Consider the following 14,853-nt stretch of genomic DNA (forward strand, 5'->3'; position numbering starts at 1 on the left):
CGCATCTCTGATGCTTTTTCCCACGGGTCACTCCAGGAATGTAAATGCAGCTAGGGAACCTCAGTAAATATGCTCTATCCTACTTTACAGAGAGAATAGAAATACATGGTTTTGTCCAATGGGCTAAAATTACCATCGGAATACCTTGGTGCTCCGGGTTAACACATCACATGTAGCTTGGTGGGAATTAATACGTTTGCCACTTGTGTCTAATTGTGCACTGAATGGGGCCAACCGGTGGAGTCTAGAAAATGTTTTGGAGATATTTATCAAAGCAAGGCGCGAGGAAACTGCATTGCATTATTTCTGAATCGCATCGAAAGGGCGTCAATTCTCTGGTAGTGTTTCTATCCGAGGCTCGTGGGGCCTGGACAGATCTAGGACTAATTATGGGTTTGGGTTGTCTGAACCTCGCGCCAGATGGCCCGATGCCTTCTTAAAGCTCCAGTTGCTCGTGTTTGCACTCTGAGTGCGAGTTTGAGGATGATAATTCAGCCGGATCAGGGATGGGAGGTTGTAAAACAGTATTATGCAGGGTATAAAAGCGTCCGCCGGCGTGACCTGCCGTGAGGCACACTCAACTGGAGGGAATCCTTTCAGAAATTTGCCACATGCGCCATGAGGGCGCGCAGAGGTCTTCTCACTCAGTAAAGTGCAAGTCTTGGATCCACAAACATTCACTCTTAAATGTTTCTCTCCACTCTGGTGGCTTGAAAGATACAACGTGAGCCTATGCAACCTTTTGATCACCACGACTTTAGGAACATGAATTTGGAATTCATATTGTATCCACTGTGACCCACTTGAATACCGCATTATATATATTGTGTCCAATGTTCTCCAGTTAGGCTAAATATATGAAACAACCACATATGACATTCACCTCAAAATATATTTAGATTTTTTTATTGCCATAACAGAAGCTCATAACCAGCACGTAAAATTCAAGCAGGGCTATGTTGCGGTGTATCTCATCCCAAGGGAGATTATATGGAACGTTTAAATGCTTGATCATATTTAATGTTGGAATAGAGTGTTAAGATTATGTTTTAGCATAGTCAATCTGACAGTGGCACACTTTTGTGAATTGCAGCTATAACAATATGCGAGTGCTGAGGCAGCCATGGGTCAATTTGGCCATGTTTAAAGTTCTCCCTGAATAAGCAGCCCTTATTGTTGTGGCACACTTTAAAACTACGTCTTTGGGCTGATCCTCCCGGCTTCTGGAATCAAGGCCCCCTCTGTGTTGTGAATGGACACCCTGGAGGCAACGAAGGGGCAGCACTTGATTTAGGGAGGGGTGTAAAGGAGAGGGGAGTGGGGCTGGGGTGACTTTTTGTGTGAGCGGAGGAAAAAGACGCAGTTTGGGTGAGGGGCGGGCTATGAGGGCCAGTCTGTAGACGAGACAGACCGCAGGAGCGCGCGACAGAGCAGAGCGCACAGCAACACAAACGGAGCTACGCCTTTTCTCACCGCTCAGATTACCAGACGCACACTCACACACACAGACCGGGGCTTAAGTGGATGTATGCAACAGATCACAACAGCAAGAAAAATACTGCATTTGAGTTGGTGTGTTTGGTGTAAAATTGGAGCCAAAAGAAAACTCCGACCCGGTTGATTTTGAGTTCTCAAATCTTCATCCTCCAGTCGATTTGCACGACTTTTCACCAAAGATGACTTACTGAAGGGATTTAACATGCTAGACTTTTGAGAGAGCATATTTTTTTTAAACCTTGCTCCTCCGTGGTAGTGTAGCCCCATTCCGGGTGCTGAAGATGGGTGCCAAAATGAACACACCCAAAGGAAATATAGTATTTTCCACTGCGCTATTATTATTTTTGGTTGTAATTATGCAGGCCGTTTCTGGTAAGACTTTGAAATATAAAGTTTATGAAGAGCAAAAAGTGGGCACAGTGATTGCAAGGCTAAAGGAGGACGTGGTGGATGTTCTGTCTAAATTACCGAGTTCACTGTCCTTTCGGTTCCGTGCTATGCAGAGGGGGAGCACTCCATTTCTGTCGGTTCGGGAGGAGGACGGTGAAATCACCATAGGGACCAAGATTGACCGGGAGAAGCTTTGTGAAAAGAACCTAAACTGTTCTATCGAATTTGACGTTGTCACTCTACCCACTGAATACCTCCAGCTGTTCCACGTCGAGGTGGAAGTCTTAGACATAAACGATAACTCGCCACAGTTCTCCCGTGCCATCATCCCCATTGAGATCTCCGAGAGCGCCTCTGTGGGAAACCGCATCCCTCTGGACAGCGCCACCGACCCTGACGTGGGAGATAACTCCCTTTACTCTTACTCTCTGACGCCGAATAACTTTTTCAAAATCGACATAAGGACCAGAACCGACGGTGCCAAATATGCAGAACTGGTGGTGGTGAAAGAGCTGGACAGGGAGGTGCAGTCCAGCTACCAGCTGCAGCTAACGGCCTCGGACAATGGAGTCCCCCCGAAGTCTGGCTCCACTCTGCTCAAGATAAGCATCTCAGACTCCAACGACAACAGTCCGGCTTTTGATGAGCAGGTGTACGTTATTAATCTCCTGGAAAACTCACCACTTGGGACTCTACTGATTGATTTGAACGCCACAGATCCGGATGAGGGCACTAACGGTAAAATAGTTTACTCTTTCAGCAGTCATATCTCTCCCAAAATACTGGAGACGTTTAAAATGAACCCTGAAAATGGCCAAGTCACTCTGATTAAAAAAGTGGACTATGAAACTACGTCATCTTATGAGTTGGACATTCAGGCGCAGGACCTGGGTCCTAACTCCATCCCAGGACTTTGTAAAACCGTAATCAAAGTGGTGGACGTGAACGACAACAAACCGGAGATCAACATTAACCTCATGACTCCCGGTAAGGAGGAAGTGGCCTACATCTCGGAGGGCGCGCCGGTGGACACCTTCATAGCATTGGTGCGCGTGGATGACAGTGACGCAGGGCTCAATGGCGACGTGGTGTGCCGCCTGCACGGCCATGGGCACTTCCGGCTGCAGAAGACCTATGAGAAGAATTACATGATCCTGACCAATGTGTCTCTGGACAGAGAGAAGAGGTCAGAGTACAGTCTAACGGTCATAGCTGAGGACCGCGGCTCTCCAAGCCTTTCCACCATCAAACACTTCACGGTGCAGGTGTTGGATGAAAACGATAATCCGCCCCGCTTTGAGAAGAGTCGCTACGAGGTTTACAAGTCAGAGAACAACTCGCCCGGGGCCTACCTGATGACAGTGGTGGCGTCTGACCCTGACCTGGGCACCAACGGCCAGGTGACCTACACGGTGGTGGACACTCTGGTCCAGGGAAGCCCCATCTCCACCTACGTCACCATCGACCCGTCCAACGGCGCCATCTACGCCCTACGGAGCTTCGACCACGAGGACGTCAGCCGCATCTCCTTCACCATCCAAGCACGGGACGGAGGGAACCCCCCCCTATCCTCCAATGCCACCGTCCTCCTGACCGTGCTAGACGACAACGACAACCCGCCCGTCATCCAGTCCCCGCTCCTACGTAACCACACCGCCGACCTCCTCCTCTGGAGACACGCCTCCGCCGGTCAGCTGGTCACAATTGTCAAGGCCACTGACCGTGACACCGGCATCAACAGTGAGCTGAGCTGCTCCATCGTCGGGGGCAACGAGGAGGGCCTGTTTGTGATGGATGCTCGGAGGTGTGAGCTGCGAACCAACGGCAGTCTGGAGGGGGTTCCCAAGGATGTGCTGGAGATCAGAGTGGAGGTGCAGGATAGAGGCACCACCCGCCTGTCCACCGGGGCCCTGCTCCGCCTCTCCCTCCAGGAGAATATGGACTTCCTACCCCCAGGCCTCCCCACGGGCCCCAGCCATTCCCTCCTGGACCTCTCCCTCATCATCATCATCTCCCTGGGGGCCGTGTGTGCCCTGCTGTTGGTGGTCATGGTGATGTTCGCCACAGCACGCTGCAACAGAGAGAAAAAGGACCCCCACAACTCGTACAACTGCAGGGTGGCTGAGAACACGTACCAGAACCACCCCAAGAAGCCCTCTAGGCAGATCCACAAGGGAGACATCACCCTGGTCCCCACTGTCAATGGAACCCTGCCCATACGGGCACACCCACACTCACCTTCTGCCTCACCCGCCCCAGAGAGGGGCACCATGGGTAGCAGGCAGAGCCACCACAGCCGCCAGTCGCTCAACAGCCTGGTCACCATCTCCTCCAATCACGTCGCAGAGAACTTCGCTCTGGAACTGGCCCACGCCACGCCCCCTGTCGAAGTAAGATGAGAGAGAGCGAAACAATGTCTAAGTTTATGTCCTTAGTACAGTATTAGTAGATGGTTTATGAATATGAATATGTTATCTACTAATGGTAGTCTTGAATCACATAAATGTCTTTGGATTAAAATAGACCCCCATCAACTATGGATCTATAGAATAAAGAAGGACTGTCTTGTCTTGGCCTTGTCTTGTATTATGGTGATATAGAAATTGAACAATGTTTAATATTATGATTTTTGCGTTTTATATTTAATATTCAGTATTTGTTCTGAATTTGTCCCCGATGTTGTGGTATGTTCAGTACCCCATCCCTTATATCCAGTGATCATCTCATGTTTTAGAACATATCACGTCATATCAACATCCATCCACCTCGTGTCCTTGTGCCTGTCTGCTCCCATCAGTATTCATTTATTCATTCATTCCTTTCATTCTTTTTTTTTTACATTTTCTTTTTCGATTGTAGCAAGTCTCACAGCTTCTGTCCATGCTCCATCAGGGCCAGTACCAGCCAAGACCCAGTTTCCGTGGCAACAAATACACCAGGAGCTACAGGTATTAACACCATCTAACTGCACCTTAAAATAAACACACCTGAAGGGAATCAGAATGTACGTGTGCATAACTCAGTAAGGCTCTAAGGCATATCCTACAATGCTTTACATATTCCTAAAAAGCTTTTGGCTGTATTCCCTCGTAGGCCTATATGTGCTTTGTTCTATTTTAGTACTCAACCTTAATAACACTTGATAATTGCATGCAAAAACCTTCGCCACTAGAGAATTCACTGCACTATCGTTTTGATATGCATAAGCCTTGAACCATCCTCCAATGTTGTTTTCTATGAAAGTTGAACCATCATTTCCTCTCTCCGTCTCCAGGTACGCTCTGAACGACATGGACAAGTTTAGTCTGAAGGACAGTGGTCGTGGCGACAGCGAGGCTGGGGACAGTGACTACGAGGCAGGACGAGAGTCTCCCATCGACAGGCTCCTGGGTGAGGCCTTTAATGAGCTATACCCTCATGACGGCCAACACAGACCACATCCACAGCATCCGCATGCAGGTATACACCTTTCAACTCATCACCCCTCTCACCTCACCTCAAAACCCTCACCCTTCAGCCTACAACACTCTCCCCTCTATATATCAGCCTCTTACCCTATACCCTTGTTCTTTACTGAACTATACCAACAATGACTGCATGCAGGTATAACATCCTCACCCTTTTCACCATATCCCTCCTCTCACCCATCTTAGCCTTTACCCTACACTACAGGTCTCCACTGAGCTATGCCCCACCACAACACACATTATCACACCACCTCACCTCTCACCACAACTATCAATCACCCTCATCCCCAACACCTCTGAGAGATCCACTCCCCAGCTGTTTATCAGCACAGTGCCTGGGACTGGATGGGACTGTGGAGGGAGAAAAGAGGCAGAATTATCACCCGTTTCTCTGATGAGAAAAAGCTCTCATCTCCTCCATAACACAATTATTTCAGAGTGCGATCAGGCAGCCAGGCAGTCAGCTGGGCAGTTTGCAGGCAGGCAGAGGTGGTTGGAGTGGGTTTTTCAGCAGCTTTGAAAGGCTGTTTTTGTAAATCAGTCCGGTTCCTCTTTTATTTTTGCCTTTCATCAGCGGGGAAGGCAATATGCTGCCTGCCTACATGGCTGCGGCTGCTGTGTTTCCAATGCTCCCCAATGCACTCTTCCTTCATCAGCCCTAAGATGTATTATAAATGGTCTTTTCATGGTAATGAGAGGGTAATGAAGTCCCTGAATAGCATGAGTGACTAGCCAGCGGTCTGTAATGAAGGCTTTAACTTGGCATATTTGATTTGTATAATTTATTCTTCAGATATTTTTCATTTGAAGATTTAATATTGAATAGACGCAATTTCAAAAGGGAAAAATGCAGGTTTTTAAGCAGATTCTTTTGAAAGAGTAATAGTGGCCATTGATCTGGCCCAGTGAATTGTGTCGATATGTTAATGTTGAAGGTAGTGTGCTCTCTCCTGCTGCGTGATATGCTATCTAATTATCTTAGATTTCCACCCATGTTTGTACCCAGATCACACAACTGTGTTTTAACATGAATGGACAATGTTTGATGTTAAAAGGCTATGAAAGACAATCTTTCATCTCCTCCCTTCAAAACCACTCCCAGTTCTATGCCTACTCATCACCATCTCCCCTCATCAATAGTCTATCAACAAAGAACAGTAATACCCAGAACAATCTATGGTCTGTGTATGTAGAAATGCATGGCCTCCTATGTATTTCATCTCCCTGTGCAGTGCCTTGTGACTCTGTGTCCCTGACCACGTCTCTCTCCCTCTCTCGCTGTAGCGATGAGAATGTGCACTGAGGAGTGTCGTGTCCTGGGTCACTCTGACCAGTGCTGGATGCCTCCCCTGCTGTCCCCAGCCTCCTCTGACTACCGCAGCAACCTCTTCATCCCAGGAGAGGACCCCAGCCAGGCCAGCGATCCCCAGGAGCCGCCCCAGCCCTCCGACCCCGACCACCCTCACGTACAACGCAGCAACCAGAGCTTCTCCACCTTCGGCAAGGACAACCAGGAGGAGGCCGAGGAGGCAGAGGGGGGAGAGGGGGAGGAGGAGGACCTGTGTGGAACCACGTCCCTGTTGTCAGAGATGAGCAGTGTGTTTCAGAGGCTCCTCCCCCCATCGCTGGACTCTTATATCCAGGTCAGCGAGACACAAAAGGCAGGTACAAGTATGGGGGGTGTAGGTGTCCCCATGACAGGGTCACTGGACAGGAGGAGGGGTCATCTGCCAGGTAAGCCCAGTGCTGCCGCCCATCAGCAAGGTGTTGCAGCATGGGCCGCCAATACCCACTTCCAGAACCCCGGCTCTAGCATTGGGCCCTCAGGCCAACCACACCCCCAGAATGGTAGCTACCACACCCTCAAACCCAGCACCAAGCTCAGCCCCCAGAACAACCACCACAACCAGGCCGTCCCTAAAAACAGCCCTCAGAATGGACACGGCCACCACGCCCCCACCCCCAAGAACAGCCCTCTCCTCACTGCCCTGGTCAGCCCCACCCTGGTGGCACCCTTCCTGGCCCCGGCCCCCATCCCTGTTCCCCTCCCGGGTCCATGCGGTAAGTGGCTCCCAGCCATGGAGGAAATCCCAGAGAACTTTGAGGAGGATGAGTTTGACTCGGTGCTGGGGCAGCTGGGACACCTGCAGGGGAAGAGGAGCGACAGCCGGCATGAGCTGATGGACGCCAGCGAGCTGGTGGCTGAGATCAACAAATTGTTACAGGATGTCCGGCAGAGCTAGACAACACTAAATACCCTCCACCTTTGAACTCTGACCTCCAACTTCCTGTCTTCCTGTCAGGAGTCCTGCCATGTCTATGGAGGGGGAGCTGAGGAGTCTGGGTAGGAAAAAAGAAAAGAGAAACCAACGAAAGACATAGACCTGCAATTGTCATTAGAGTTGCATTTCTAACGTATTTGTGTTTTGTGAATGCTAAATATCCAAATAATGTTTGTATTTTCTTGTTTGGTACACAATGTACACAATGTGACTGTATTTATCTTTGTATTTTAAAAATACATTTGTATTCTTATATTTATATAAAGTAAATGTATATAAACTTAATCAATCAGAATTCTATTTTTATATATTGAAGGCATGTTAAATGAAGAAAAAAAGAATCAACATTTTGACATGCAACTGAAAATCTACATATTTAATATTGTCTTTTGTATTGTGAAATGTTTTTTTTTTATGTCACTATTATTATATGTATACATGAATATATTAATTATTGGACAGAAGTCTTTGTGGTGTATTGTGGGAACCTGGGGGGAAACACAAATAAAAGTGAAAAAACACAGAACTAATATGAGTTTGTCTTGATGTTTCATATTTGACTAATGTTGTCATTGTATTAGAAGAAGGAAGTCACAGAGGTTTATTTGCTAAGTTAAATGTTTCCATAGAAGGTTAAGAACCTTCACAGATCTCCAACATTTGGCATACATAATGATATTAGAGGTGTGGGCTTGGTATTGTGTGTGTGTGTGTGTGTGTGTGTGTGTGTGTGTGTGTGTGTGTGTGTGAGAGAGAGAGAGAGTATAATTCTACAAAGAGATGCTGAACTGTTGTTGTCTAGATTTCTATGAGAATAGTTCCATATGAGCTCCCCCTATTGGTCAAAAGAGCTCACTATTGGTCCAATAGCGGTCAGGTCTACTACGGTCAGCGCCAACCTGTATCATTGGGAAGTCCCTACCTTAACCTAATCCTAACCTTAACCCTTACCCTTACCCTAACCTTGACCATAATGCTTACCTAACCTTAACCCTTACATTAACCATTTTAAATGTCAACTTCAATGTGGTAGGGACTTCCCAAGGATCCTGGATAGCTCAGACCTCAGGTCTACTCTAGCACACTGCTCTTGGATGTAACAGTCAGATATTCTCCAATTCAGGTCCTATATATGTATTTGGAAGGAGGCTGTTCATGACAGTATAGTGTTGCCTCCTATTTTCTTCTTGGTCGATGGCTGATGTTACCAGTGCAATGAAAAACATTGGTTCTATCATCACCACTTACTACTGCTACCCAAGATCGTTCTTCGGATGACTTTACCCATCTGAAGGTATTTGGCTCAGTTTGAAACAGAACAGAGCCCCCTGGAGGCCAGATTGGATTATTGCAGGAGTAGGTTCCTCCTCTTCATGAGCAGCAGTGGCAAGCATCTGGAGCTGAATTCACTAGGTGCTCTGTAGTCCAAATAAATCACCGACACTCAACCACGGAGATACCTACAAACCAATAACATCAGTCAGTCAGTATGTAAGTCAGTCAGTCAGTGAGTATGTAAGTCAGTCATTATGTAAGTCAGTCAGTCAGTATGTCAGTCAGTCAATCGTCAGTCAGTCAGTCAGTCAGTCAGTCAGTATGTCAGTCAGTCAGTATGTAAGTCAGTCAGTCAGTCAGTCAATCAGTCGTCAGTCAGTATGTAAGTCAGTCAGTCAGTCAGTCGTCAGTCAGTATGTAAGTCAGTCAGTATGTACGTCAGTCAGTATGTCAGTCAGTCAGTATGTAAGTCAGTCAGTCAGTCGTCAGTCAGTATGTGAGTCAGTCAGTATGTAAGTCAGTCAGTCAGTCAGTATGTAAGTCAGTCAGTCAGTCGTCTGTCAGTATGTAAGTCAGTCAGTTAGTATGTCAGTCAGTCAGCCAGTCAGTCAGTCAGTTAGCATGCCAGTCAGTTAGTCCGTATGTCAGTCAGTTAGTCCGTATGTCAGTCAGTCAGTCAGCATGTCTAAATAAACCAGATGAGGCTAACCATACGATACGTGCAAACATTTGGTGTGTACGTGCACCTTTGTGGGTCTGTATTAGGCTCAGATGTCTCAGTATTTTACCCATTACATATGTCTTACACCTTTCCCACACTGAGCCCATAACCTGGTACTGTCACTCACTCCTTTCCTGCATCGACACTGAGATAGAAGAAACACAATAATCAACATCTCATTGTTTTCTGTGTTCCTACCTTCCTGCATTTGAGCCTTTACACATTAGTCTGTTTCTATCAGCTAGGTTGATAGTGAGATAGCTACCATTAGAGGCTTTTTCTAGTGGTAGAGCAAGTGATAGAGGGAGGGAGAGGTAGCAGGAGAGAACGAGTACATGCTCACGGGAGGGAGCAGGAGGAGAGGTAGTGGGAGATGACAGAGACAATTACAGAGAGAGAAGGAAGGAGAGAGAGAAAGAGGTAGGGATTCAGAGAGAGTGAGAATAGAGAAACAGAGAGGGAGAGAGAGAGGTAGAGAGATGGAGAGAGAGAATGATAGAGAAACACAGAGCGAGAGAGAGAGAGAGAGGGGGGGGCGGGGAGGGATAAAGATAAAGAGGGAGGGAGAGGAAAAGCCAGGGGTTCTTTTTAGGAGAACACAGAGCTGAACACCGGAGTCTGTCGTGAAGAAGGAAGCCAGTGTTTGGCTTTTCATGTCGTCAGCCATTTCTCCTGAATGCTGCTTAACATATCCTCCCTGACTACATCCCCTCCCTCCTCTCTCACCTTCTATCTCCCCCTGCAGACGGCTGTACCCAGCAATAAACCCAGTCTAACAGAACCCTATATTCTCATTTCTACTCAATACTGTCAAGGTCCAGCTGCACTACATGTAGAGAGAGAGTCATAATCTGTGAGGTTTCGTTGCGAATGATCTGTCTTTTCAATGGCATCCACATTTGTATTGATTTTACACAATAACACACTCATGACAGAAACTGACTGATTAAAGTCATGGAGAGAAAACAAGGCCATCTGGTCCATAATCACCAGCCATTTTCAAGGTAACAGTACTTAAAACTTCTTTGGGATAGGGGGCAGCATTTTCACTTTTGGATGAATAGCGTGCCCAGAGTGAACTGCCTCCTACTCAGTCCCAGATGCTAATATATGCATATTATTAGTATTGGATAGAAAACACTGAAGTTTCTAAAACTGTTTGAATGATGTCTGTGAGTATAACAGAACTCATACGGCAGGCAAAAACCAATTTTTCAATTGCTTTTCTACAGGCAATGGAATTCTCCGGTTGGAACATTATTGAACTTTTATGATAAAAACATCCTAAAGATTGATTCTATACTTAGTTTGACAAGTTTCTTCGACCTGTAATATAACTTTTTGAACGTTTCGTCCGACTGGACCAGATCGCGCTTTTGGATTTGTTACCAAACGCCCTAACAAAAGATGCTATTGGACATAAATGGACATAAATGATGGACATTATCGAACAAAACAAGCATTTATTGTGGAAATGCGATTCCTGGGAGTGCATTCTGATGAAGATCATCAAAGGTAAGTGAATATTTATAATGCTATTTATGAATAATGTTGACTACCCAACATGGAGGATATTTCTCTGGCTGGTTCGGGCTCTGAGCGCTGTTCTCAGATTATGCTTTTTCCATAAAGTTCTTTTGAAATCTGACACAGCGGTTGCATTAAGGAGAAGTGTATCTAAAGTTTCATGTATAACACTTGTATTTTCATCAACATTTATTATTTCTGTAAATTGATGTGGCTCTCTGCAAAATCACCGGATGTTTTTGGAACTACTGAACATAACGCGCCAATGTATTCAGAGATTTTTTTATATAAATATGAACTTTATAGAACAAAATATACATGTATTGTCTAACATGAAGTCATATGAGTGTCATCTGATGAAGATCATCAAAGGTTAGTGATTAATTTTATCTCTATTTCAGATTTTTGTGACTCCTCTCTTTGGCTGTAAAAATGGCTGGGTTTTTCTGTGACTTGACTCTGACCTAACATAATCGTTTGTGGTGCTTTTGCCGTAAAGCCTATTTGAAATCGGACACTGTGGTGGGATTAACAAGAAGTGTGTCTTTAAAATGGTGTGAAATACTTCTATGTTCGAGGAATTTTAATTATGGGATTTCTGTTGTTTTGAATTTGGCGCCCTGCACTTTCACTGGCTGTTGTCATTTCGATCCCGTTAGCGGGATCTCAGCCCTAATAACTTTTTAAGGGCAGGCAGGCAGCAAAGTATAAGAAGCAAAAAGTGGTGATTTCATTCTCAAAATAATGTCAGTGATTAGAATAAATTAAATTGTTGTAAAAAATAGGCAATAACATACGATGAACCCCCAAAAATTCTTAGAATAATGAAAAGTACCATTTACTCAATCCAGTCTAGGGGTAACCTACGGTTGAGACAAAATTCTGCATACCCTCACATGAACACTCTCCTCATCAGAGTTTACAGAACACTGGCAAACAAAGACAGGTAGAGCAAGCTAGAGCCCCTTTCTGGGCTAAACCATAGCCACAATTAGCAATGGTGCATAATCACACAATAACAGAACCCATGGGGAAAAAGGATGCTTTCTTCTTTGTGAGCATATACGCACACATCAGCGGGCACGCCTCATAGTAGAGCACGGACATGTATGAGCGGAGCTTCGATATGTGGAAACACAAGACAAACACAAAGTAAGCGCTCAAAATAAATGCACAAGCTGAAGAAATTACAGAGCCATTTAGCAGTTTAGCAGGAGGATATTAGTAGTGGAGAGTTAGCCATGGCATGAATACAAATTAATAACTGTGGGCCTTTTTCCTGGCTTTGGCCTTATCCTAGACAACGTAGTTAAAATAAAAATCAGCTGGATGTCTGCTGTTTATAATTATTACATTCCCAAACATATTCAAAAAAGGACAGATGTTTGGCTAAAAATACTAACAATAACTTAACAATAAATAAATAAATAATAAACTAAATAAATAAATAAACAACTAACAATAAAAAAAGGCAGTTTTACAGAAAACGTATTTATTCTATTGGTCATTTTGAAAACATTTATTTTAGGCTTATGTTTATTTTACAGCAGTTCACACATATTACAACCCGCCAAGTAGCCAAGGAATTCCGGATTATGCATTTGGGGTTGTAAACGTTTATTCTGCAAGATACGAGTAAGAAATATAACGTTGAGCGATGGGAGTCCAATGTACAGGAGGCTAGCCTGCCACCCTCACTCTGTTTGTGTGCGTGTGTGGTAGATACACTCATAGAAAAAAGGGTTCCAAAATAGTTATTTGTGGAAGGATAGGGTTCTCACAAGAACCGTTTTGATCAGAATAACCCTTTTTGGAAGACAATGATTATTTTTAAGGCATAGGGTTCTACCTAGAACCTTTGACATCCTATAAACTATTTTTGGAGAAAGCGTTCTTTGATGATTCTTTGTAAGGCAAGAAGGGTTCTACATAGAACCATATAGAATATTTCCCAGCATGCTGTGTTGCAGGGAGATTTTCTGAATTGTTTGTTTTACTGTATTATCTGTGTTTTTGCATTGATTGGTTGATAAATGTTATGCTACACAAAGATAAATAACACACCATTTTCTAAACTAATCCAACCTGTTAGTAATTGGATTTATTCAATCTTTCCTACAATGGCGAGCATCTTGGTTGAATGCAGGAATGAATGCAGGTTGAGGGTGATACAAAATTCCACTTGTTCATATCCTAACTTTGTCTGGATTCTAATCAGAATTCTACATCTCTTTGCAAGCCAGCATTATGTGACTTGTAGTCCTTATGTGCCTGTAAACTAGTGGTGGGAAACATGGGTTTCTCAATGCTTTGGAGCTTTCACAAAACTGTGCAGAAAAACATTTTATTACTAGGTTCACAATGCACATTAGCGACATCTGGTGGTCAGCAATAAATAGAAGTGTGTGATTATCAGATAGACCTTTTTTTTACTCTGCTGTTTTCATCAAACCTCCCTGGCGCAGCTATAAGTCGTTGGCATTAGTAGCCTATAATCAGTTGGAATACTAGATTTGCATTTTACATCATGCTTCCCTTTTTTGCCTTCAAGTTTACAATTTTCCCATGTCATTATTTAGAATGATAAAGACAAAAGCTTATACTATTCTAAATAAAATAAAATATTTGAAAAACAACGCAGATAGTGTGGTTTCACATAAAATAATTTTCAAAAGTGTGCCTTCGATGAGATTCAACATCATAAAATCCCATACCTGAATGTTCCATAGTTCCCCTTTTCTACCTGCCAAGCTACCAGTCAGGTGAAACTATCTGAACAAAATCCTACCTATATTTGTAAGTACGGTGTCCAGTAGAGAACGGAGTTTGAAAGCAGCTTAGGATCAACGAAAGCACCGGAACCACGGCGAAATCAGTGGAAAGTCACGTTTTGCAGCACACGGTTTGAAAAAGCACGTGCTCAACAGAGCAGAGCTGTTGTGAAGGAAGTTGCCAAGGAAGAGTGTTTGTGTTTATACAGGATCTCCCGCCCCTCACCTACTGCCAATGTGGAGCTATACAGAAACCCTCCGCATTGCTACAAAATTTGGAAGGTGCGCGGCATCGCTGTATGGAGCTAGATTTGGCCTTTGCACGCCTCCGGAGACTCCAGACATCAAACTCTTTGTGTTTCAGTGTAAGTCATTCATTGTCAATGGAGCAGTCTGCAACGTTAAGTTCGGGCTGCCACACTAGGCTGCAGTGCAGTCTGTGTACCACATGCAATCAATCATTTCAACTCGTGCATTGCTTTACCATGCGCTGGAACAAACAGAAGTACCAACACAGACTCCAGCTAGCTAGCTTTTAGCTGGTTGAAAAGCGAAGCCCAAACGCATATGCTTCTAGTGGACATAGCTTCTTACGTAACGTCACTACTGTGAACCAGGAAATTCCTAACACGCCTGTGTTAGGGTATAACTAGGCCCTAAAAGAAAGGCCTTATATATGTAATGTATTGTGATAGATAATGAAATGGTAAAGGATAATAAGCCTGGTGGAACCATTTATAGAGGGTTCTAGGAAGAACCCTCCAAAAGATAAAAACATTTCTCGGTAGAACCCTTCAAAGACTGTTCTAGGAAGAACCTTTAGATTATAAATTTGGTCTTGGTAGAACCCTTTATAGAGGGTTCTAGGCAGAACCCTTCATGAAAGGTTCTAGGTAGAAACATGTACAGGGAGTTCTATGAAG

The 14,853-nt window shown here is 44.7% G+C and overlaps 1 protein-coding gene across 4 annotated transcripts; it reads left to right on the forward strand.

Annotated features, from left to right (window-relative positions):
- Positions 1-401: 401 nt before the first annotated feature.
- On the forward strand, positions 402-8,162 carry LOC110488808 (protocadherin-18). Of its 4 annotated transcripts, none has more exons than XM_021561207.3 (4): positions 402-4,277; positions 4,747-4,835; positions 5,162-5,346; positions 6,639-8,162. In XM_021561207.3, exons 1-4 carry the CDS (start codon positions 1,779-1,781, stop codon positions 7,595-7,597), a joined length of 3,732 nt encoding a protein of 1,243 aa, XP_021416882.2. In that variant the 5' UTR covers positions 402-1,778; the 3' UTR covers positions 7,598-8,162. The 4 variants fall into 4 exon arrangements, with proteins under 4 accessions (XP_021416882.2, XP_021416884.2, XP_021416883.2 ...); XM_021561209.3 differs by having other exon boundaries at positions 5,162-5,277; XM_021561208.3 differs by having other exon boundaries at positions 4,780-4,835.
- Positions 8,163-14,853: the final 6,691 nt, after the last annotated feature.

Source organism: Oncorhynchus mykiss, chromosome 14 (genome assembly GCF_057628025.1).
Source record: "Oncorhynchus mykiss isolate SJ-2025 chromosome 14, ASM5762802v1, whole genome shotgun sequence".
Taxonomy (NCBI): Eukaryota; Metazoa; Chordata; class Actinopteri; order Salmoniformes; family Salmonidae; genus Oncorhynchus; species Oncorhynchus mykiss.

Coding starts and splice junctions, on each gene's coding strand:
- LOC110488808 (XM_021561207.3), top strand. CDS start 1,779: ATGGGTGCCAAAATGAACACACCCAAAGGAAATATAGTATTTTCCACT. Junction 4,278..4,746: donor ACGCCACGCCCCCTGTCGAA/GTAAGATGAGAG, acceptor TTTCGATTGTAG/CAAGTCTCACAGCTTCTGTC. Junction 4,836..5,161: donor AAATACACCAGGAGCTACAG/GTATTAACACCA, acceptor CTCCGTCTCCAG/GTACGCTCTGAACGACATGG.